This window comes from Lipotes vexillifer, unplaced genomic scaffold (genome assembly GCF_000442215.2).
Source record: "Lipotes vexillifer unplaced genomic scaffold, Lipotes_vexillifer_v1.1 scaffold794, whole genome shotgun sequence".
In the NCBI taxonomy this organism is placed as follows: Eukaryota; Metazoa; Chordata; class Mammalia; order Artiodactyla; family Lipotidae; genus Lipotes; species Lipotes vexillifer.
Window position 1 is genome coordinate 111,776 of NW_006799310.1, and position 26,033 is coordinate 137,808.

The 26,033-nt window shown below is 40.5% G+C and overlaps 1 protein-coding gene across 1 annotated transcript in view; it reads right to left on the minus strand.

Moving 5' to 3' along the window:
- ANO6 (anoctamin 6) overlaps positions 1 to 26,033 on the minus strand; it is a 137,272-nt gene that overhangs the window by 30,963 nt on the left and 80,276 nt on the right. The window contains exons 9-12 of the mRNA XM_007471547.1: positions 20,813 to 20,918; positions 16,420 to 16,480; positions 7,042 to 7,184; positions 4,790 to 4,867 (exon numbers count right to left, since the gene is read on the minus strand). Of these exons, the coding sequence (XP_007471609.1) occupies positions 4,790 to 4,867; positions 7,042 to 7,184; positions 16,420 to 16,480; positions 20,813 to 20,918 (388 nt within the window). The remainder of the gene's footprint in view (positions 1 to 4,789; positions 4,868 to 7,041; positions 7,185 to 16,419; positions 16,481 to 20,812; positions 20,919 to 26,033) is intronic.

Consider the following 26,033-nt stretch of genomic DNA (forward strand, 5'->3'; position numbering starts at 1 on the left):
GAGGGAGGGAGACGGGGAGAGGGGGAGAGGGAGAGAGGGGGGAGAGAGAGAGAGAGAGAATCTTCAGATCGGGTAAAAATGGAGTAGCTGGTAGCATGTTCTGGTAGAAGAAAAAAGTCTGTGATAGCAGAACCAGTGAAAACATCCCTTTGTAGAATAATAATTATGGAATTATTTAGGTTAAGAATGAGTGGGTTTTGCTCATTTATAATCCATTAAGAGGATATGTTTCCTTCCAACAGAGAACCTATTACTGACTCAGGGGTCAGCATGTGCTGGCTGTTGTCTTCGTTCCCGTAGCTGAGGAGATTCTGAACAGGACCAGTGAAGCTGCAGAGATGCCCCAAGGTCACTATTGGAAATGGCAGCAGGCAGGTGTCTGATGATAAACGCTTTTCATACTTGGATCTTGAGACCTTAAACTGGCAGTTATTTATACCTGCACTTGCACAGGATTCATTTTCCTAGTCTATTGTAGTTTTGACTGCATAGACCCAAGGTCAGTGGGGGTGTCTGAAACATAATCTGCGTGTGCTTGGTAGGGTTTCACTTCCTTACTAGGCAGGTTTTCTCTGGCCACTGAACAAGGTACATCAAAGGTCCCATTTTTAAACTGCTTTCCTTACATCTACCTTCTTGGACACACTCCAGAAGCATGTATTCAATGTCTCCGATGGCTCGTGATGACTGCCGTGATAGAGAAAGCTACAAAGAATATGAATTTTAGTACCAAGCAAATCACGTCATGTTGTTTACAGTCACAGAGGGAGGCTGGGTGCCACCTGTGGAGGGCAGTAGAGGGAATGATCCACAAGCATGGCTGGACTCCTGCGTTCGAATCCCAGCTCCACCGCTAGCTCGGGGGACCTTGTGCAAATTACTTAGCCTTTGGGGGTTTCAATTTCCTCACCCATATAATGAGGGGATAGTAAAAGCAACTGATTTATAGGATTATTGTGAGGCTTCAATGAGTTACTACAGGTAAAAACAATTAGGGCATTAAGCCCTGGCACATGAAAAGTACTATCTAAATATTAGCTATGATTATGGTGACCAAAGTGTTAAAAAGATGTCTTTCTTACTTTTTAAGCTATCAGTTTGTAGAGAAAGCATTATATTTGCTCCTTTAATCTCTCTCATTGTCTCCTTTTCTTCACAGTTAAGGCTTCATACTTGTGAAAGGAATGACACTGTGTGTGTGTGTGTGTATGTGTGTGTGTGTGTGATTAGATGTGAAAATTAATTAAGGCTGAGAAAAATGTATTAGAGAAGGTATATCAAGTCTTCCTCTCAGCATAACACATACAGGCCATTTAAATATTGATAGTATAGGATAGACCTAGAGTCTGTCATACAGAGTGAAGTAAGTCAGAAAGAGAAGGACAAATACCGTATGCTAACACATATATATGGAATTTAAGAAAAAAACAATGTTATGAAGAACCTAGGGGTAAAACAGGAATAAAGACACAGACCTACTGGAGAACAGACTTGAGGATATGGGGAGGGGGAAGGGTGAGGTGTGATAGGGCGAGAGAGAGACATGGACATATATATACTAACAAACGTAAGGTAGACAGCCAGTGGGAAGCAGCCGCATGGCACAGGGAAACCGGCTCGGTTCTTTGTGGCTGTCTGGAGGGGTGGGATAGGGAGGGTGGGAGGGAGGGAGACAAAGAGGGAAGAGATATGGGAACATATGTATATGTATAACTGATTCACTCTGTTATAAAGCAGAAACTAACACACCATTGTAAAGCAATTATACCCCAATAAAGATGTTAAAAAAAAAATATTGATAGTATATATATACTTTAAAACTCTGCTAGTAATTTTTAAAATTACATATTAAGTAATCATAATAGGTAAGATTCTTTAATGCTTACTATTGCTTCAGCACACATATATTTTTTAAATCCTCACAACCATCCTGTGAGGTAGGTAGTATTCTCTTTTTACAGATGAGGAAACAGAGCCACATAGAGATGAAGCTATTTGTCCCAAATTAAGCAACTAGTAAGTGAGAGAACTGAGACACTCAGAGTCCAAAGACACACAAACCTTTATATGGCTTATGAAATGAATTCTAATTCATTTCAGAACTTTTACAAACTTGACGTGTTTCCATTTTTCTTCAGAGCACTTAATGGGTTCAATATTTCTTAGGAGACAGGAAAACTTTTCACCCTCCTTCCTCAAGTTGCTTACGTATCCTCTTTTCTGATCATAACTTTAATATACGCTCATTAGAGAAAATCTGAAAGTACCTGGTAGTGGACACTGATTGCTTTTGCTGCCCTGGATCTGTCCCGTCTTAGAAGAGGACCTAGATTTTGCTTTAGGGTAAATAATCTCCCTTCTATTTTTAGTCTAGTGGTTTGGGCTCAACTGCCCCACCCTGCCCAGGGCTCCAGATGTAGATCCCAATTGGTTTGAGACAAACAGGTGTCTCATCCTATTGGCCTCAGCACCTGATTCAAGGATTGGCAAATAACCTATTAAGAGCCACCAAGGGGCTTCCCTGGTGGTGCAGTGGTTGAGAGTCCGCCTGCCGATGCAGGGGACACGGATTCGTGCCCCGGTCCGGGAAGATCCCACATGTCGCAGAGCAGCTGGGCCCGTGAGCCATGGCCGCTGAGCCTGCGTGTCCGGAACCTGTGCTCCGCAACGGGAGAGGCCACAGCAGTGAGAGGCCCGTGTACTGCAAAAAAAAAAGAGCCACCAAGATGTGAGGAGATATGTGCTAGTGCCCACGTGAAAGACGAGCTTCCTCTGTCAACAGGGGATGCTGCTAAAAGAGACCTTTCTTGGCTTGGATGTGATGTGAGATCTGGAAAGCTGCAGCCATCTTGCACCCATGAGGGATGCCTAGAAGCACCATGCTGGGACACCACTGGACACAGAGTGAAGACAGAACAAAACCAGCCTTGACATCATCTGGGCTACAGTATCTATTCTTGACTGAAGTCATACCTCAGACATGAGATTTTCAGTTACAGGAACCAAGAAATCTCACCCATCCCCATTTCTTGGTTGTTGTTTAAACCAATTGGAGATTGATTTTCTGTCACCTACAACTGAAAGACTCCAACTATCAAAATGAAGAATAAAAAATAAAAATAGGAAAAAAGATGTATCTATACATAGGTGTAATTCCTTCAGAACTATGCATTGTTTTCATATAAAAATATTTTACATATTAATTTTATTCTTAAGCCTATCATAATCATGACATTTTTACATGTCATAAAATATTTTCGTGGACATACTTTTTCATGGCTGCACAATATTCTACTGTATGAAGGGTTGGAAGGAGGACATTTTGGCTGAGGTTATATATATATATATATAATATGTATAATTAATATTTATATAACATTTATATATAAACAGAAATATTATATATGTATTATAGATGTGTGTGTGTGTGTGTGTGTGTGTGTGTGTGTGTATATATATATATATATATATATATATATATATATATATATATATGTCTGACTTTTACTTGCCATTTTGAAATACTTCCTGATTAAACATTTTTAAAAGCTGAGTTAGTGGATTAAAGCATATGAATATTTTTGACTTTTGACATGTACTGCCAAACTGCTTTCTAAGAAGGCTGGAGCAGTGTAAAAATCCAATAGCACAGGTATGAGAGTACCATGGCACTTCAGCCTTACAAACACAGAGTCTCATCACTTGACAGGTGAAAAATTGTATTTCACTTTCATGTGCACTGATTTAATTACCATTGAGGTTTGACGTCTGCCACAATATTTTTTCCCTTTCTGAATGTGTATTCATCTTCTCTGCCTTCTCAGCTCCTGAGATTTTTGGTGTTGTCTTAGAAGTGCTCTGAAGTCTTTACGTGTTGAAGGAATTAGCCCTTTGCCCTTTTTGTTAACAAATATTTCCTCTGGTGTTTTTTTTAAACTTAGGACACTTTTGATGTATGGAAATCTTTAAATACTTTCCTCTGAAACTTCCTCCACATCTAGAGATTGTATATTCATCAATATTTATTTCTAGTTTTTTATGGTATTACTTTTTAAAATGTTTTTTAATGTTTCTGGAATTTATCACAGTATGTGGTTCATAGCATGATTTTAATCTTTTCTTTTTTCCCAAATAGCTAACGAGTGTTCCATTACCATTTATTGAATGATCTTTACTTATCTCTCTGATTTGTAATGCCTTCCTTTTCATATATTAAATTATTACTGAGCCCATATCTGGGCTTCATGTCCTGTTCTCTAAGCTGGCTGTTCTTGAGCTAATAAAACTCTCATTACATTACTTATTATTATATTACTAATATGATTTTATTCATAATAAACCCAAAACTAATTTCATATGTTCTGATATTTTAGAAACATTGTCTTTTTATCTAGAATCATTTGTTTAAGGCCTCTTTTATGTCTTTCAGTAGTTTTAATGTTTTTTTTTTAATAGTTCCTATTATCTTTTTGTTAAGGCTATTCCTGGACATTTTATATTAGTTGTTACTCTTGGCAATTTTAGAATTCTTGATGCCTCCCATCTGGTCTCTTCATCAGAAACTTGAAAATCCTGAACCACAGATCTGATTTAAACAAATGAGGTGAAAGGAGCTCAAAGAGCCACGGGCAGCAGAAGATATTGTGAAACCTTGAGAGTTGCTCCATGTGGTGGCTGAGCTGTTCTCTGGAAACAATCTTCTCTATGAAACTACACAGTTTCCAGCTCGACTTTCAGTTTTCTCAACATTTAAAATTAGACAGTAGAAAAATCTGTGGCAGATTCTTACCCAGAAAAAGACAGCACTGGCACAGAGGGTTATACGTATACACTTTCCCCAGGTGGTAAAGGGAATACGCTCTTCTTCCTAATTAAAAAAAAGAAGTTTAGTCAATCAAGGGATTCCTCCAACGAAATGATTTTTCTCCTAATTGGTCACTGAATCCTAGGCTTAATTTTTTTAAAAAATTAGCTTTCAGACACAGCCTTCTTACTCATACTTGCATGTTTGCCTGTTAACAATTTCAGACATACATAGAGCAAAACGTGTTCAGTGTTCATTTTAAACAGTTTTTGAAAATGCAAATGTGAATAATGAACTGTTTATCTGCCATGATCTGAGTTCAGGAGTCTGGGTATATGACAATACCATTCCTGAGCTTGTCTTAGATTTTAGAAGTGACTGCAGTGATAACCCAGAGTCTGTGCAGGACAGCAAGTTTCACAGATGTCTGCAAGTACTAGGAAGCCAATGTGTGTTTTCTGGTTGAGCTTTAGGTATTAATTAGGTATAACTGAATTTTTAGAGTTTCCATTTTATAGTTTATATGAATATATGTCGATTTTTCTAGACATGATATCAACAGTGTGATTATAGCTGCAAACAGGTACATGGCATTTACTCTGTGCCAGGTGCTATTCTAAGTAGGTTCTATCCATTAACTCAGTCAATCCTTACCACAATCATATGAGGAAGCAACTTTCTTACTCCTGTGTCATAGCTGGAGAAACTACGGCACAGAGAACCTAACAAGTTGTCCAAGATCACTCAGCCACTAACTTGCTGTGTTCAGATATAAATTCAGGCAGTTTTGTTCCCAAGGCCTCACCACCACACCGCTGGCCTCTCTAGACACTGAGGATGTGTTCTCAATCAAGGTAAGATGAGAGAGAAGGATAAGGAGAAATGAACCTTCATCTTCAATTTTTTAACAAGCAATGTTACAAGAGAAATTTAACTTATTAGTTGGCAATTTTAAATTTAAAATGGACAGATTTAAATTTCCAAAATGTCTTTTCTTCAGTATGTTTTGTATGTTGCCAATAACATAAGATTTTGTTTTTCAGTATTCAAAAACGTTATGAACATCTGATTTTGTCTAAGTTTCAGCTTTCATTATGTACAATCTTTTACCAACACATGCTTTGACCCCCATCTTTCATCATAAACAATGGGAACTATTCATAATGGGGATTATTTAAAACTTGTTACATTGTAAAAGACAAATGTCACTTTCTGTTGGGTAACTGAACCTCATTTTTTTCCATTTATAAAGTGAGGAGGTTGAACTGCTCCCTCCAGACCCTTTTACTGCCAACATTCTGTAAATCTGTGAGTCAATTTATAAAGTCTATGGTTGGAGACATTTTCAGATGCTTTTGATAAAAGCATTTTCTTTCCAAGAGTTATTCATATTCAAAACCTACTGTCCTTATGCTGATGACTACAAGTACAATTAGCTCCAGATTTTCTGTGTTGATGGAAAGAGGCAATAATGCAGATGATTCAAAAAAATTGTCTTTCACTGGCTTTGGAATGTTTATACAAAGACATTCTACAGTTTTATTTTTTAATTCTGCAGCAGCAGTAACAGCAGCAAATTTACCTTTCCAATTAGATAAAATGCCTAGCACGGGGCCTGAACATAGTTTGGCCTCAACAGATGTTTCCCTTCTTCCTTCATCCTTTCTCTGATTTTAGGATAAGTCACCCTACTCTGTGCACGTACCAACCAGAAGGGGGAGCAGTGACCGAGGCGTAGTGCAAGACAAAGGAGCTAGTCTACGATGAAAAGGTGGCTGTAATAATGAAGGACCACGTGAAAAACTGAGAATCAACTATGAAAACCAATGTGTCTTTCCTTCTACATCTATGTCAGAGTCTAATTTTTATTGGTACTATGAAAGGACACAAATCAATGCATCTTTTCTTATACATTTATGTCAGAGGTTTTTTATTTTTTTCATTTTTATTGTTATTATGAAAGAAGGGACCACATTTATCTCCTGTGCCTACTGTTCTTAGCAGTGCTCCTTCACTTTGGCTGTACATTAAAAATCACCAGAGCAGCTTTAAAAAGAAAAATTCCTGTGCCAGAATGCACCCCAGGCCACTGAGTACCATCAGAGTATATAGCAACAGAAGCCGGGCGTCAATATTTTTTAAGCGCCCGTCCCTAGTCCGTGATTCCAATGTGCAGTCAAGGTTGAGAAACCCTGCAATAAACAGACTGAATTGCATCTAGATAACATACTCTTTACCTGAGTGATCTCATTTATCACCACATGAGTACACTGTGCCTCATATTCTGGCCGGGCTTGTTCTTCCTGCTGTAACTCGACAGTGTCCCATTCGTACTCAAGTTCTGTCTGGCGCCGCTTCCAGAACTCCAAAAACAAGGTAACTACCAAAGAGAGAACAGCATCATGTGGATCTTCAGTGATGACTGATGCTTCAGAAATCTGTACTGAATACTATTAATTATCCACAACACTTGTGTATATGGTCAATAAAATCTAATTTTACTTATTTATAGGTGATACTAATATTTAAAAGAGAGAAAAATGAGTTAATGCTTTTTTTAAAAGGAAAATGTTGATAATTTATTCAACTTGTGAAAACAGACTATAGGTCATGGGAAGGGTGGTAATGGGATGGTCAGAAGACATCTGATTGTGTCTACTGCTAAAGCATCTGCTCCTAGCACATTATTGCCAACCGAAAAACACAAGCAACTATTATAATTCAAAGCAGTTCATGGTCCATCCTTTAGGCTGCTGCTTCTTGCATCCCTCTCCCTCTCTTTCTTCCAAAGGGCTTGGGGGTGCAGGGATGAGAATGCTTCAGTGGTCCCCAAATCTTTATTTTCCACCACCCAAGTCAGCCCAATTAAAACAACATTCTTAAATGTGGAAAACTGGTATTTTCTCAATCTTGTGTAAAGTATGAATAAAATAATTTTTAGAAATCATTATTTTTCAAGATTTGTAACTTCAAATACTAGACCAAAAAAAACATTAAATGTTCATTGAAAATGTGGTTTCAGGGTAAATCCCCTAGGCCCTTCCTCCAATCAGACTGATACCCTAAGCCCTTCTTATATAGAAATTCTGGAATAAACACTGTTCCATCCACAAATATTTTTGAGTATCTACTCTGTGCTGAGAATAAAGAGAAAAAAAAAAGATATGGTCCCTGCTTCAAGGAGCTCCTAGGTGTATAGGAATTACAGTGAAGTGATAGTTACAGTGGACTTTTAAGACAGCTGTGATCAAAGTAAGCACGAGGTGCTCTGGGCACACAGAGCCACAATGTAACAAGGCTGCCTCAGAGGAGGGGACCACTGGGGTGAGCTGTGAGATGGCTTAGAGCTGATCAGGTGAAGGTGGAATGTTAAGGCCATTTCCCCTTAGGCAGCCGTGTGTGCAAAGGCAAGAGACCAAAGAGACCCAGGTACTTTCCAAGAGCTGTGAAGAGACTGGAAGGGAGCACAGGGTGTGGTGAGGCGGGTGGGACAGCCAGGTGGAGAGATGGCAGGGGCATATCACGAAGGACTCTGTGTGCCTTAAAGGCAGAGGAGACATTGAAGGAAGTCGAGAAAGAGACTAGAGGCTGGGAGACCTGCTGGCAGGTCCACGATGAGGCCTGCTTCAGCCGGGAGGTGAGAGAAGACGGCGTTTTAGCAGGTTGACAGATTGCATGCAGGTGTGATGGAAGGGGGTGAAAGAGGTCAAGGATGCCCGCCAGCTTTCTGGCTTTGGCGATGTCCTAATTCTAGTGCCATTCCCTGAAATAAGAAGGGCAGGGAGAGGAGCAAGTCTGAGAGAGAAGATTACTCATTCGCTTCTGATCAGCTGCCTGTGGGCCACAGGGGAGATACCCGGCAGGTCAAAGTCTGGAACTCCAGAGAAAGATCTAGGCTGAGCCGAGACTTTTTCCTGTTTCCAGTGGTAACTGGGGCATGAGTGGATGAGCTCACTAAAGGAGCTACGGAGGGGTAGTTCTCACCCTGCCTGCACGTGAAGCACTGACAGCTTTTGAAAAATACTGAGTCCAGGCACCACCCCCGAGATTCTGATTTTATTGGTCTGGACTGGGCCTGTGCATTGTTTTTTGTTTTTGGAAAGCTCTACTGAGCAGTCAGCGTTCTGAATCAACCTGTAGAGAACAGGGAGCCTTTGAGTGCAGAGCAAAGACCAGCTGCCCTGAAATCCTGCAGACCCCGCTGCAGGCAGCCAGAGACATGGGGGAAACCTCGGGATGGGCCCTGAGGAACAGGAACGCAATGCTCCCCGACGGCAAGGACAATGGAAATGCTCAAAGCACCCACTTCCCAGAGATAATCTTGGCTTTGGAATCAAGTTCGAATTCTGGTTCTAACAATCATTAGATGTACGACTACTGGTTAAAGTGCTTCAACTTCCTGAGCCCCTGTTGCCTGCCCACCCCCCCGCCATGGAAAATGGGGGAAATAGAACCTACCTCGTAGGCTGTTGTGAGCTTAATGACACAACATCTGTAAAGGCCCTCATGACCCTCTGAGGTAACGATTATTACTATCCCCATTTTGGACACCAAGAAACAGAGGCACAGAAAGCTTCAAATACTTGCCCGAGATAAGGATTGAGGTGTCAAACCAAGGCATCCTTGGCTCCAGAGCCCGAGCCCTTCTTACGATGCAGCACTGCCCAAGCCACCTGCTCCATAACTTGCTTTCCATTGGCTCTGCCCCGTGGCACCCACTCTGTTGAGATGCCATCACTGCGTGCCTGCCCAGTGTCTGATTCCAACACTGCTCCTCCAGGACACAATGCTAGTAACTGTCCTCCATCCCGCCACTGCCTCTGTGGGTACACTAACCCTCACGATGCCACTGCTGTGACTACCTGCTGTTCAGAAGCAAGTATAGGCGACAGCTCAGCTTTCTGCCATAGACGCTGCTGTCAATGGATGCAAAGAGCACACAGTTAGTGGGGGAGGCCACTTCTTGTCTCCTACTTGGCTGGGGAACTGGAAGGCAGCTAGTCCCCCTGTGTAACTTTGAAACCCAGTGTGGGAGTTATGTGAGGCTTCCGGGCCTCTTTACATTAAGAATGATGTCCAGCCCCCAAGAGCCCCCCGAGTTGCAGTTGACACTGTAATCCACTGGCCCCATCAGGGAGCGGAGGTGATGGCCTGTACTCCACCAAGTTCCATCTCCTTGCATGACAGCTACAGGGGGATGAATTAACACTAGAGAGTGAAAGCTACAAAGCCCTTGGGTATTATTTCCTGACACTCTCAGGTCACCCAAATGTTCCAAATCCTCTAAGTAAACCACTTTTAAGAGAAACCAAACTGACTCATCTGTCAGACCTCTGATAGCAGGACTGACTTGGCTTCTCTGCTTTCAGGACGGGCCTCTTTCCCCTTCTGTGTGCCCTTCCCAAAATGAAAGAGCCTGTTCCTCATTTACGGGTAAGAGAGCATCTGTGACTCCTGACCAGAACCTTCAAAAATAGACCTCTGGGGCTTCCCTGGTGGCGCAGTGGTTGAGAATCTGCCTGCCAATGCAGACAGCACGGGTTCGAGCCCTGGTCTGGGAAAATCCCACATGCCGTGGAGCGACTGGGCCCGTGAGCCACAATTACTGAGCCTGCGCGTCTGGAGCCTGTGCTCCGCAACGACAGAGGCCGCGATAGTGAGAGGCCTGCGCACCGCGATGAAGAGTGACCCCCACTTGCCACAACTAGAGAAAGCCCATGCACAGAAATGAAGACCCAACACAGCCATAAATAAATAAATAAATACATTGTGTATTATAAAAAAAAAAAAAAAAAAAAAAAAAAAAAATAGACCTCTGGGCTTCCCTGGTGGCGCAGTGGTTGAGTCCGCCTGCCGATGCAGGGGACACGGGTTCGTGCCCCGGTCCAGGAAGATCCCACATGCCACGGAGCGGCTGGGCCCGTGAACCTTGGCCGCTAAGCCTGCGCGTCCGGAGCCTGTGCTCCGCAACGGGAGAGGCCACAACAGTGAGAGGCCCGCGTACTGCAGGAAAAAAAAAAAAATAGACCTCTTTGTGGGAATGGAAGCATGGTGCCACAGCTCAGCTACCCTACAGCCTCATCTAGCCAAGACCATAGCCAACACAAGGGGCCCCTGCTGGTGAGTGTTCAGTATGGAGAGCGATGCCTGCACCACTGAGAACCTGCCCAGACATTCATGCCCTTGCCTCTATCCAGGGGGAAATGAAGCATCCATGGAAGGAAAGCCTTGAGAGCAGCAGATAACTATGGACCAAGCTGCATCCAGCTGTTCTTGCTTCCCACCTGACCCATGCTGGCTGCATGGGCAGATACTCTGAAGAGAGACCCCTGCCTGGGGGAATGAGCCAACTCTCCTTGGGCTGCATATGAAGCAGCACAGTATACATAGGAAGCCACCTGCTTACCAAAGTCCCCTAGGCTCACATCTCCTTGATAAACACCATGCATCCCCATCAAACAGAAGACCCCTACTTTTTAATTTACTTGAGAATTCTGCCAACATTGCCTTACCCCTTCCACCTATGAAGTTCTTTATACTGTGACCCCCTCTGCAACTATGAAATCAGTCCAATGCTAGTGTACATTCTGTCCGAAAGGGCATGCTTTATTCCCTATGCTGACCTCAATTTGTGCGCTTCAAAATGGATAGTACTCATGCACCCTGACCTATATTTGCTTCCACGTTTGTTGTTTATCATGCCCACTGGAATGTCACCTTCTTGAGGGCAGGGATTTGGTTTTGTTCCCAGGGGAAACACTCGCACACAGCAGGCACTGGATAAGTATTAGCTAAATGAATGTACTGTGGGAAGTCATGCCAGGAACTGGAGGACCTCCATCACCTGGGACGCCTGAAGGATGGAATCATCCACTCGGAGGGCCCAGCTGATTCCCACTGCTCCCTGCTATGCCTGACCATCCACTGTCCACCACACTCTGCTCCGCCAGTCACGTGGGCCTGGACTAGCTGAGATGAGAATGTGACTGTTGATGGGTAAGGCTGCGACAGCTCTAGCCCCTTGACTGCTGGGAGTTATTCAGGATAGACAGACTGAGGAATCATCATGCATACCGTCCTACCCGACAACTCACTCAAAGCACTAGGACTGCACATAAGAAGAAACCACTGGCCCTTTCCAACCTAAAGAAAGGGACTGTGGGTGACAAGAGGGTGTCTCTCTATTAATAGCCGCTTTATGAGCCCAGCCTGGAAAAAGCTTTCTAAAGCCACTTTGGATACCTTCCTTGTGTTTTTGTAATCCCTCTAAATTTTGTCATTTTAATTGAAATATTAGACATACAGATGTTTTTGAAATTTTTATTGATTTTCAATGAAAAAAATCCTCAATTTCCTCCTCTGCTAAGAAAATTACTTTTCACTTTATTAAAAAAAAGCAGCTTACTTTCACGAATTTGCATCTTCAAACGTTATCTATTTTTAAAAGAATTTGTGATGCAAGACATGAAAGTCCATCCGTGTTTTGGCACCTACAGGTAGGCATAGATGAAACAAACAGGACTGATCTCATGAGGCTGGAAGGCTGGGGCTTTCTTATTCCTGTTACAGAAAGAAGAGTCTGTGCCTGTGTAGGTGAGGTAGGATCAAGGTTGTGGAACCATCATTTTCTAACCCATTTTTCAGAACCCCACACAAGGCAGTGCAATTATATCAAATAAATATTTCTGCATCCTTCTAAAAGTTTGCTACAACTTTATTACTATACATTGCATTTTGTCATTGATCTAAACACTGATGACAATCAAATTATTTGCAGAACTCTTATTCTGTGCTTGTCACTTTTTGTCTCTGGGGACCTCAGGTAATTTGCCTAACCTGCCTGAGTGTCATTTTCCACATCTTTAAAATGGGAGTGTAACAGCCATTTATTTGTTCAGTATCTATCTAGCAACAGTATCAACAGGAGATGATTTATGAAAATCAAACTACTCTTCTCACAAAAAGCAACAGAAACCATTCTAATCAGTGCTATAAGGGAGGAACAGCGGTACCCTTCCCCTTCCTCCCTGAACTTGAACATAAAGGGTAAAATGACTGCTTTTACCAAATCCTGAATTTGAGGAGTTCTGAGTGGGAGGTGATATAACTGCCATGCAACGAAGAAATGGCCTGGTGAAAAATAATGACTGGGTAAGCAAATCCTCGAAACCTTGAAGGGCACAAACCCTGGGAGCTGTAGGAATGGGTGGGAGTTGCTCAGTTCCTCATTTCACAGAGCCAAGAACTTTGCAGGGTCTGTGAAAGACCCTGATAGCCTAGTATAACCACCCAATGTTCTGGAGTACTCCTGGGCTACATGGCTGCTGACTCACAGTGCTGTGGGTCCCAGAGTGAAAGCACCGGGACCAGAGGTGACTGTGCATGATGCCGGACAGGAATTTCCTGTTCTGTAACTTTTGCTCTCTGTCTCTCTTCCTGCAATAAAACAACTGGTCGGACTCCAGTGGGGAACTCCGCACTTATATTCTCTGGCAAACCACACACCAGGCATCTCTAGCTGACTGGTGAGAGACAGGACTCCTATACGAATATATAATAAGAGAGAAGGCTGCCTAGGACCTTGGGAATCAAAACCAGCTTGTTCTCTTAATCAGGACATTAAACAGCTAAAGAAAATATGCATCAGATGAAGAGGATTCCCAATACACAGCGTTGGTGGTTGTATCCAGCAATGTCTAAGGATAAGGCACACTCTGGTAGATGGGAGCATTCTGGTTGCCTTAAGAGCTTGCTGCTGAAGGGCTGAGACATTTTATTGGGCCTTGAAACTAGTCAGACCTCTTCAGTCACAAAGGTAGACAAGGCAGATGAGCTTGCTCAGTCTGTATTCTAACTTCCTAACTGAAAGACTACAAGATTGAAAATACATTCTCAGGAAAAACAAGGTTGTACTGTACAGCACAGGGAACTGTATTCAATATCCTGTGATGAACCATAATGGAAAAGAATATTTAAAAAATGTGGGCTTCCCTGGTGGCACAGTGGTTGAGAGTCCACCTGCTGATGCAGGGGACACGGGTTCGTGCCCCAGTCCGGGAAGATCCCACATGCCGCGGAGCAGCTGGTCCCGTGAGCCATGGCTGCTAAGCCTGCGCGTCCGGAGCCTGTGCTCTGCAATGGGAGAGGCCACAACAGTGAGAGGCCCGCGTACCGCAAAAAGAAATGCAGCTGAATGGAAGCAAGGGTGGTTACAGACACTGTGTTATTTTGCTGGTATGGATGCAGCTGGAGAAGCAGAGACCTCAAACTAACAGTCTCAAGAGTCATTTTCTGATCTCCAAGTGCAGCTAGTCAGGGTGAAGGCTTCCTGAAATTCCCCCCACCCCTCCTTATGAGCCAGGGGTCTGGGTTTTTCTGTAAATCTCTAGGCCCAGCCTAGAACTCAAAGGTGAAAATTAAAAATTGCAGTCATGCAGGCAAAAGGCTGGCAGGGAGCATTAGACAGAAGTAGGTAAGAAACAACAAGGAATGGGGAAGGAGGATACGTTCAGAACCTTTACTTCAATCGTGGTTAGCTGGTGTTTAGGACTTTACGAGTCAGTATGAGTAGATGGAATGGTTTGACCTACAAGGGGGGATATTTTTCAAGTAAGTCCATGATTTGTGCTATATTTATTATAAAAGGTTTTCTACCCTCAACTTTTATAGTTACTAGGGAGCAGAAAAATACTCTGCCACATATATCTGGGCACAAAGGAGATGCTACAGGAATATGATGATGGTGATATGAAAAACTTCAGTTCTGCAATTGCAGGCTTTCTGTAATGAGGTTCACAGCAGTAGTTCTCATAAGGCAGAGGTAACAAGAAAAGCAATATCAGGCATTTAAAATAAAGACTTCATCATACATACATATCCTTAAAGATACATATATGGTGTTATGAGCAGGGCCGAAATGTTTTCTGCATTCTACAATCTGATGAAATAAAAACAGCAGCTCAATATGCCTGTCAGTTCTATAAACATGGTGTAGTTAATGATCACAGAAAGCAGGGTGGGCTAGGGACCTTGAAGTTTTTCTTTCAAGTGCCAAAGTTAGTATTTTTTGCTTTATTTTAAAAGTCTCTTTTAATTAGGGCTATCAGCATCCATTAGTATATGGAGTTCAATAGATGTGTTAGAATTTTATAGATTATGAACCAGTGCTGAGACTGAGGTTTAGGCAATAGTTAAAAGCAACCCCACCCAAGTGTTCGGCACCCACCCTCTTACTGGGGATAAAAAAATATATATATATTATTTTACAGTGGAGGAGTACAGAGAATCTTATGACTTTGATCTTTAGTCTCCCATGTGTCAAATATTAGCTAGTGTTTGGTCTCCAGCCAAAACATGCTAAATGTCTGAATGACAGTGTGACTTATTAGGTAAGTTTGGCCTCCTTAGAGTTTATGCAGCAGTGGCAACTAATATCTCTTAAAAGTGTCCAAAATAATTGGCCTGTCTGTTCTGTGATTCATTTGGGGACCCTTCATAGGCACAACCACTGCAAAAGAGAAATACCACCGAGGACACCTGTAAACAGCTGTATCTATACGTGAGTTGCATGTGTTCATGTGCTGTCTTCTCCAAAATAAAAGACTTGGTTCTGTTTCTTCCCCCAACTATCTACACCCTGAACACTATTTTCCTCTTGACTTACACAATGAAATTGGAAATGCATTTATCTTGGAAAGTGGACATTTTTTCTTCTGTGGTAGAACAGTTACATCAATTAAACATGCGAAAGTCTGTATTTAAATAAAATGATAATTGCCTCATTACATTAATGAGGCTATTCAAAATAAATAATATATAGTATTAAAGCTTCTATATACAAATTATATTCTTTAGGATCATATTTGTTCTATTTATTAAACAGAATGTTACTATTATAAGAGTAGCAGCACATACTCATATAGAAGTGTATAAAGAAGAAAGCTTACCTGTAATCCTTGTGTTGCTGTTTTTCCCGAACCCCAAACCCTTGAAAGTCAGGTTGGAGCACAGCTATGAGGGTTATTACAATAATGGCTCCCAGTGAATCATGCCCCTGTGTATCCAGCCCTTGAGCAGTCCCCCCACCTCCTCACATTGTTGTTGGGTTGACCATGACTTGCTTTGGTTGATGGAACATTTGCAAACTTGATGCAAACACAGGCTTAAAAAATGCCTGGAGTGCGCTTCTCCTGTCTTGGAACCCTAAACTTCCATGTGAAGAATCCTGGGCCAGCCCACTGGAGGATGAGACACCATGTAGACCCAGAGGAGGCAGCCCAGCTGAGCCCCACAGACTAACCCCTCCTGGCGAACTATGCCTGGAGAATCACCCAGCTGACGCAGAGAATCATGAGAAACAATAAACCTGTGTTTTAAGCCACTACGTTTTGAGGTAGTTTTTTATGCAGTAATTGATACAATGGCCTTAAGAATTATAAATGGAGTCTGGGGGGGAGATGAAGTTTGGGCAATCCAAGGGACTGAAAGTGGGTTACCTTAATCGCCTATATAAAACCATATAATGCTATTTAGTTCGGTACTTGTATGATCTTAAGGTTTTTGTTTGTTTTTAGTTAAGAGGCAAAAGGAAACTGAAAAAAATGGACATAACTTACCCCATACCCCCATAAATACTGCAAAGACTAGGGTTCCAAAACTGTCAAAGAGGCACAATTTCTGGAAAATACAATAATAACATGTACATGAATCATGTTCTTTACTTACTAGGATTCAGCAAATATGAACTGCTTTGTATGTGCTACAGTTTGGGAATTTCTTTTAAAGCTGTTACCGAGTTTGACAATCACTGTATCTACTACATACTTACAGATGAGATTTCTCATTCTCTTGAAAGCAAGCAGCCTCTGCTGTATTTACCAGAGTACATTTTCCAATGGAATCTTTCCATATCATGATAAAGAAATAGGCTCAGCTGCTAAGATGCCACGCTGTTGAAAGCTTCTAACATACTTTTGAATAACAGCCTCTTTTTATGGACTATGATAGTGAATTTGAGGAAACAGAATGGCCCTAAGAATACAATGAACTCCAAACAACTTTTAGATTTACGATTTGCATCTGATTATCCAACCCTCGTCAGAGGGCAAGTTCCTGAATTCCTACGTTTCTTGTCAAGAGAAGCACAAAACTGGGGTTTACTTTGAGATGGCTCTCCCCCAGGAGACAGCTCTGTTTCCTCAAATCCAATGATGACTTTTCTACCATCGCTGATGGAAGCTTCCTTTAGGATAAGGAGGCACAGATGCTTTTCCTGACGTTACAAAGGGTACAATGATCATGAAGGAATACATGACATACTCTATTTACTAGTTCTGCTAAGTTTCCCCTTTTTGCTACTATAAAAATAGTCTATCTCCCTCTATGAATTCCTGGAAGATCTTCCAATTAGTTACCGATTTTTCGTTAGTGAGCATTTTTATATCTCCTAAAAAGGTCTATTAAGTTAGTGGAAAAAGTGGCAAACATAATATCAACTTTATGACAGATCTTATGAAAAGTAAAGAAGACATGGTAGAAACGGAAGCTATAGGCTAAAAATAGATAAATAAATAAACGAATAGCAAACTTTCCAGTGCCAAAGAAAATTCAAATCAGCTTCTCAGAAAAACTCAACTTTTTAAAGGTTCTTTCTGTGTTGCCCTTTATATGGATATAAAATGAGTAAACTTTCATCTACATAAAAATATGTTGTTATTTTTGTAAAATAATATCCACCCACCCATCTTCTTATATATCTCTCTTCCAAAGCATATAGATGCCCTCAATCATCCTTACATACCCTGAGCAGAAAGCATAGTCCCGAACTGTCTGTCATTCAATTACTACTCTCAAAAATCCAGCTCAGGGAAGACAAAATTAATAAATGAGTGATCCATCTAGGGAACAATGCTCCCCATCTATTTATTCCTCTACTCCTGGGATTCTATGGAACATGATTTCAAGTCTTTTAGCTTTGACTCTTATGGAACCATCTTTTCCAAGCTGTCTTTTAATGTCATACCTTATCCCTTATTGAAAATTATTGCAGGAAAAGTCCTAAGAGAAACATTTCTGCGTGTTATAATGTTATTCTTGAAGATTCTATCCAATGTTACTCCTCTTCTAGGAATCAATGCAAACCTCTATTTTGTTTTGTTTTGTTTTGTTTTGTTTTTGCGGTACGCGGGCCTCTCACTGTTGTGGCCTCTCCCGTTGCGGAGCACAGGCTCCGGACGCGCAGGCTCAGCGGCCATGGCTCACGGGCCCAGCCGCTCCGCGGCATGTGGGATCTTCCCGGATCGGGGCACGAACCCGTATCCCCTGCATCGGCAGGCAGACTCTCAACCACTGCGCCACCAGGGAAGCCCCCTCTCTCTATTTGATACCTCTCTATCTGCCCTGACACCTCCACCCTCACTCCAGAAAGAGAAAATCCTATTATGCTGAGAAAAAGCCACTGGAAGCACATCTGTCAACGTTAGAGGGGGGGAAAAAAAGGAGCAGCAAGAAAAGGCAAGTTTACTGCTAATGCCAAGCTCACCCCAGCTGCCCAGCTCAAGACGAGAGATGTGCCTTGCACTCTTATGAGAAGGAGTTAGGTGGCTTGGAGGAAGTTACCATTTTTGCCACTTGTGTAAGGATCAAGGAACTGAGAGAAAGAAGACGACGGCTGGCTGGCCTCTCTGCTCTCCGTGCCCCAGGAGCAACATGGAAGCAGGAAGTAGGGAAGAAGATAAGCAAAGAGCTTTCTTGGTAAGAAGCTTAGCTTAGCTTGCTTAGCGGGACGGCACAGAAAGGGAAAGCTGGCTGTGTTAACAGTGGCCCCAAGTCAGCATACTGCTTTAGTCAGGTGGAGCAGGAAATAAGAGAGAGCTGTATTCGCAGGCATGATGATTTTAAGCAGAGGAACCAGTTAGAATCTAGAAAAGTGACCATTTGCTATGCTTTCTTCCTGCAAAGGAACAAAATCAAAATTTTATAATAGTGTATTTCAAAGAACTAAATATTATACCTTGACCATGTTTCCTCTTTATCTTGCCAGCTAAAAAGCTAAGAACTTTATTTAATGCTCAGTCACAAAAACAGGATTAATCCTGATTACTTCCATAATTGTTTCTTCACTTCCTTGATCCTGATTTTCTATTTCTATTTCTAATTTGTTGACAATTCTGGCATACATGTCAATTAGTGAATACTCCATCTCTTTCCAAAAGGAAAGAAATGAATATAAAAATGTATAATTGAAGAAATGATTGAATTAACCAATAAGCAGAAAAGCATGAAAAGGTGCTTCTCTTTTTCTCCTTTTTTACCTTATTTTTTCATTTCATTCTTTTACTCATATTCTTTTATATGCTTCCCTCCCTTTGCGAACCACTCTGACAAGACTCAAGGGATTTTGGGGGGAAACTGGAAGAGAATGATTCATTTTTTTCCAAAACAATGAAAAAACAATGTACACAGGGACATATTTGAAAGTCATGTGCTTAAGGATGGCTAGGTGGAGCAGAAGATATGAGAAAAGAGATGCGGGTTGGGTGTGTGAAAAATAATTTCTTAAGGAAAATGGAATTTCTATTTGTACTTTGTGGAGTACAGTTTGCCTCTGGTATTATCGTTGGCACTTGCCTTAAATCCAGTGCCTGGGGATACACACTAACTAGTGACCTTTATGAGTCAATATCACTGGAAGGCAGCTTCTCTCTCACTAGCTCCAAGTCTTTTACTTTGAGTGATCTATGATAGATATTTAGAGTCTAGAACTTGTATTGGTTGGGGGGGTGGCTGGGAAATGAAATGTATTTTAATTCATAAATTAAGTGTAGAAATCCATGTGTTGACAATACCCTGCAATCACCTTAATTAAGGGTGGAACAATTTTCCAAACATAGAGTTCAGTTTGAGAGTGGAGTGCCTGGTACTACAGTCAGCCACTGAAGAACACGGTAATAGCAAGGAAGGCAGATTTGCTATCATTTTCTGGCTTTGTCAGTTACTAGGCGGGTGACCTTGAGCAAATCATTTAATCTCTCAGATCCTCAGCGTTTCAATCTGTAAAATGGACGTAACACCTGTTCTGCCTGTCTCACAGTGCTGTTTTGTGTGTCAAGTAATGATATAGTTACAAGAACTTTGCAAAGTATAAACTATAATGTGGCATCACTATCTTAGCAGTGTACTCAGTTAAAATAAGACTTACACGGAGTAGATCAGAATATTCTGAGGTCATATAAAGATTCCTAAACTTTCATGGCAGAACTAGGGGACAGAGGAAAGATCAAGACAATGGAGACTACTACAAACATCAAAGTTGTCAGGAAAACTCTCCGAAGCAAGCCGACCGTCTTTCTTCCTGTCTGGCGTTTCTGGCATGCCTTTCAGTAAGCGCTCTCCAGTCTCAGTGCTTTTCCTAAACCTCCTGGATTTTAAGAAGTCATATAGCTCAAGATCATCTGCATGTGTAAGGGGAACCAGATGTATTTTGTGGGAATGTTTTGAGACAAAGTGAATAGCTGTTACCATTTGCAGACAAAACCTTTCTTGTGCATTTTTATAAATACAGTCTAAATCTGACCAGCAAGGTCTTTAAAAATCCAAGCAGAGTTTCGGCACACTTTCAAAGTGGGAAAACACAAGTACAGATTTCAGGTTTCCATTCACTTGAATTAAGGAAAATACTTATAATAGTAAACCTATTAAATAGTATTTATGAGATAAGCCAGGTTTGAGATTTCTGCTTTGATTACCTGAAATACTTAAATTAGTTTCAATTCCACAGTTCCTCACTGACCCTTCAGGAGATTTTAGATAAGGCTTTTAATTTCAATTTATTATTTGTAAACAAGGAATAAACACATGCATTTTATATCTATCTTTCAAAACGAAGATTTAGGTGACAACTACCTTTCTAAATTCCTCAGAGGGAAAAATTATAATCACTATGTTGTACTAAAATTTTTAGAAGGAAAAACATCTTTCATTACTTGTAAATGTTTGGGAAAAAAATACCTTTGAGGACTCGCAAGTAATATTGAGTTTCCAGAATGGACAAAGCTTATCACATTGAGGGCACATTATGATCTTGCCGCCAATATCAGGATCACAGACTTCTTTGCTAAAGAAAAGAGAAAAATAAAATTTAATTTAAAAAAAATTTAATGAACAGGACTTTCTTTCCACCAGCATGATAAAATCCAACATCCATTGATGATAAGAAAACTAAACTAAATTCTTATGAAACTAGGAATGGAAATGAACTTCATTAACCTGATAAAATCTTGCTATATAAAACCTATAGAAAACCATTCTACTTAATAGTAAAATGGTGAAAGTATTTCCTTTGCATCAGAAACGAGATGATGGGTCCCACTATCATCCCTTCTTTTCAGTGGAGGTCCTTGCCAGCACAGTAAGTAAAAAAAACAAACAAACAAAAAAACAAAGATAGGAGGAATGGCAAGGGAAGAAAACTCCTATCACTAACAGATTACATAATTGTTTATATGGACAACTCAATAAAACTTGCAGATAAATTGTGAGAATAAATGAGTTTAGTAAGTTTGCTGGACACAAAATCAGTATACATAATATATATAGGGTCACAAAAAGAAACTGTGTCTCTAAAGACCTGCAACAGTTTTTAAAACACCGTTTTTCAATAGCTTAAGAAATATGAAGAGCCTAGGTATAAAAATCTAATTCAAAATGTATGAAATTTATATGGAGAAAATGATAAAACTGTTCTGGAAGAGTAAAGAACCTATATAAACTGGGTACATTATCATGTTCACAATTTGGAAGAATCAATACTTGAAGATGTTATTTCTCCTTTATACGAGCTGTAAACTGAATAGAAGAGCAAAGCCTCAGAACACTCAAGACATCTCCTGAAGAACAAGGTGCTACTGGGATAGGTTAAGAAAAACCGAGCAAGAGAACAAAATAAAGAGTTCAGAAAGAGACTTCTGTATACACCAAAACTGACATATAACATGCAGGGTAGGCGCAGCCAATTAGGAAGGTAAGAACTGATGTTTGAATAAATAGGGCTGCTGCAATGGGATATCACAGAAAAAGGTGAAGTTGAACCACAAAATCCTATCATATACAAATCAATTCCAGGTGGAAAATAAAAATGCAATAGTACCAACTTATTATTAAAAAATGAAAATTAAATTAAAAAGACTATCTAGATAAACTTGGGGTAGGGAAAAATTCTACTAATGAGACAAAAAGCTTAAATCATAAAGGAAAATATTAATACATTCAAAATCTTTTAAAAGTAAGAACTTCATTAAAACACCATAAAGAGAGGAAAAAAAGATAGTTACAAACTGGTAGAAGTTTTGCAACACGTAAAAATGACAAAGGACTACTCACAAGGGTATTTTTAAAACTACTCTTTATTATTAACAAGAAAAAACTAACAACAGGTTACACACTGCTCGCTCTAGGAGAAGCTATGCAGATGGACTCTTACGTGAATTGGACTGGAGTTGCAGAATTAGTTGGCCCTGCAAATAACTCAGTAAAAAAATAACTGGGCATGAGAAACACTTCTAGAATATCTGAGTAAAGATCTTGGAGAACCTGCTCCTCTATAAAGCAAAGACACTGGCAAAATCTGTCAAAATTAACCTCTGCAGAACTGTGGAAATTAAACAAAGTCTTCCAGCAGTCTGAGGGGTGCTTATTTGAGGAAAAATAGCTGAATCTTTTCCATAAAATTTGGGGCATTTTAACTTGACTTATTGCCATCCCCATAACCTCAGCTTCCTGGTGGCCTTTAAAACCAACAGTCTCAAAACCAAGGTAGCCTAGCAGCCACTGAAGGGGCAGAAGTGGTTTGAAGTTACCAAAAAGCCCATCCCCAGAGAGTTGTCACCATTTGACCTATCTCAAGCTCATGCTGTGCAAATAGCCCTATCCCCAGAGTGTCTGTTGAAAGTAATTAGCAGGAATTATTTAACATTACAATTGCCTGAGGCAGTGACACCAACAGAGACTAACAAGACGCTGATTAGAAAACTTGGAAGGAAAAACTGCATAATGAGATGTTCTGGGGGTGGGGTAGGGTTAAAAAGCTCCAACAAATTCCTAGAACTGTGGACAGTGCATATGACCAGCAAAGACCTGAGAAAACCTTAATCTCTCAACTCTGGCTGACCTTGAGGTTTTGCATAAGCAAGAAGTAAAGGCTAAGGAAGAGCTGCAAACTGCCGGCTGGAGTGCTGAAGGCATTCCCCAAAACACAAACACGGAGCCACTCGGCAAAGGCTCAAAAACATGATTGGTTCCAAGTATTTAAAGAAATCACTGTCCAATCACTAGCTGACAACTAAACTTTCGTACACAGATCTCATGGCTATGCACAATAAAGAATACAGACTTTACAGAATTTGCTCAGGAAAATAACTAAATAAATAGCGGCAGCACAGCAATGACAACAGAAGAAACAACAAACCCTGAGGAGGGGAAATATCTGGCTTCCAGATCTGCCACAATATTTTAAATGCCCAGTTTTCAACAGAAAATTACAAGATACACAAAGAAACAAAAAACTTTGGCCGTAACACAGGGTAAAAAAGAAGTCAAGAGAAACTCCCTGAGGATGTCCAGACACTGAAATTACTAGACAAAGACATAAATAAGCAATTATACATATGTTAAAGAACTAACAGAGGGCTTCCCTGGTGGCGCAGTGGTTGAGAGTCCGCCTGCCGATGCAGGGGATACGGGTTCGTACCCCGGTCCAGGAAGATCCCACATGCCGTGGAGCGGCTAGGCCTGTGAGCCATGGCCACTGAGGCTGCGTGTCCGGAGCCTGTTGCTCCGCAATGGGAGAGGCCACAACAGTGAGAGGCCCGCGTACCGGAAAAAAAAAAAAACAGAATAGAAACCATGCTTAACAAATTAAAGTATGTGAACATCTCATTGTACAGAGAATATCAATAGATAAAAATTATTTAAAAGACCAATAATGACTAAAATGAAAAATTCACTAGAGAGGTTCCTCTGCAGATATGAACTGGCTGAAGAGAAAGTCAGCTAACTTAAAACTAGGTCTATTGAGATTATCCAGTCTGAGAAACACAAAGAAAAAGGAATGACAAAAAATAAACACAGCCTCAAGAGATGGGTGGGACACCATCACATAATACACATAATAGGAGTGCCAGAAGGAAGGAGGGAAAGAAAGGGGTGGAAACAATATGTGAAGAAATAATGGCTGAAAAACTTCCCAAATTTGATGAAAACATTAATTTGTACATCCAAGAAGCTCAACAGCCTCCAAGCAGTATAAACTTAGAGATATCCAAACACAGGCACATCAGACTCAGTGTGTCAAAAGACAAGAAGAGAGAATTTTGACAGCAGAAAGAGAAAAGTGACTCAACATATACTAAGACTCCTGAGTAAGATAAGCAATTGATTTCTAATCAGAAACCATGAAAGCCAGAAGGGAGTGGGATGATATCACCAAAGTGCTAAAGGAAAAGACTGTCAATCAAGAATTCTATATCCAGCAGAACTATTCTTCAAAAAATGAAGGACAGTTTAATTAGGTCCCATTTGTTTATTTTTGTTTTTATTTCCATTATTCTGGGAGACAGATCAAAAAAGATATTGCTGCGATTTATGTCAGAGAGTGTTCTGCCTATGTTTTCCTCTAGGAGTTTTATAGTGTCTTGTCTCACATTTAGGTCTTTAATCCATTTTATTTTTGTGTATGGTGTTAAAGAATGATCTAATTTCATTTTTTTTTTTTTTAACATGTAGCTGTCCAGTTTTCCCAGCACCATTTGTTGAAGAGACTGTCTTTCCACCATTATGTAGTCTTGACTCCTTTGTCATAGATTAATTGACCACAGGTGTGTGGGTTTATTTCTGGGCTTTCCATCCTGTTCCATTGATCTATATTTCTATTTTTGTGCAAGTACCATACTGGTTTGATGACTATAGCTTTGTAGTACAGTGTAAAGCCAGGGAGCCTGATTCCTCCAGCTCCGTTTTTCTTTCTCAAGATTGCCTTGGCTATCTGGGGTCTTTTGGGCACATATCCAGAGAAAAACATGGCCCAAAAGGATACATGCACCCCAGTGTTCACTGCAGCACTGTTTATGATAGCCAAGACATGGAAGCAACCTAAATGTCCATTGACAGAAGAATGGATGAAGAAGATGTGGGTGCACACCCACAACGGAATATTACTCAGCCATTAAAAAGAATGAAATAATGGCATTTGCAGCAACATGGATGGACCTAGAGATTGTCATACTGAGTAAAGTAAGTCAGAGAAAGAGAAATGTCGTATGATACCCCTTATATATGGAATCTAAAAAGAAATGATACAAATGAACTTATTTACAAAAACAGAAACAGACTCACGGACCTAGAGAAGGAACTTATGGTTACCGGGGGGAAGGGTGAGGGGAAGGGATAGTTAGGGAGTTTGGGGTCTATATATACACACTGTTACATTTAAAATGGATAACCAACAAGGACCTACTGCATAGCACAGGGAACTCTGCTCAACGTTATGTGGCAGCCTGGTTGGGAGGAGAGGCTGGGGGAGAATGGATACATGTATATGTATATGTATATGTAAGTCTGAGTCACTTTGCCGTGCACCTGAAACTATCACAACATTGTTAATTGGCTATACTGCAATATAAAATAAAAAGTTTTAAAAAAATGAAGGAGAAATTATTTGAAAGATTTATATTTATATAATAGATTTTTATAATGAAGGAGAATTATCTGAAAGATTCCACTGCTAGCAGACCTGCTCTACAAGAAATACTAAGGAGAGTCCTTCAGGCTTAAATGAAAGGACACTAGGCAGTAAGTCAAACTCAGCTGAAAAACTAAAGAGCAATGGTAGAGGTAACTACATAGTTTAAAAAAAAAAGAAGAAAATATAAATATATTTTTGCATGTAATTATTTTCTTCTATCTGATGTAAAAGATAACTGCATAAAACAATACTTATGAAACTGTGTTGATGGGCTTATAAATGTATAAAAATGTAATTTGTTTGACAATAATAGCACAAAGGGCGGGGTGGGGGGGACAGATACCAAAGCAGAGTTTTTATATACTACTGAAATTAAGTTGGGATTAATATGAACTAGGTTGCTTTAAAACAAGATGTTAATTATAATCTCCAGGGCAACCACTTAAGAAAATACCAAAAAAAAAAAAAAAAAAAAAAAAAAAAAAAAAAAAA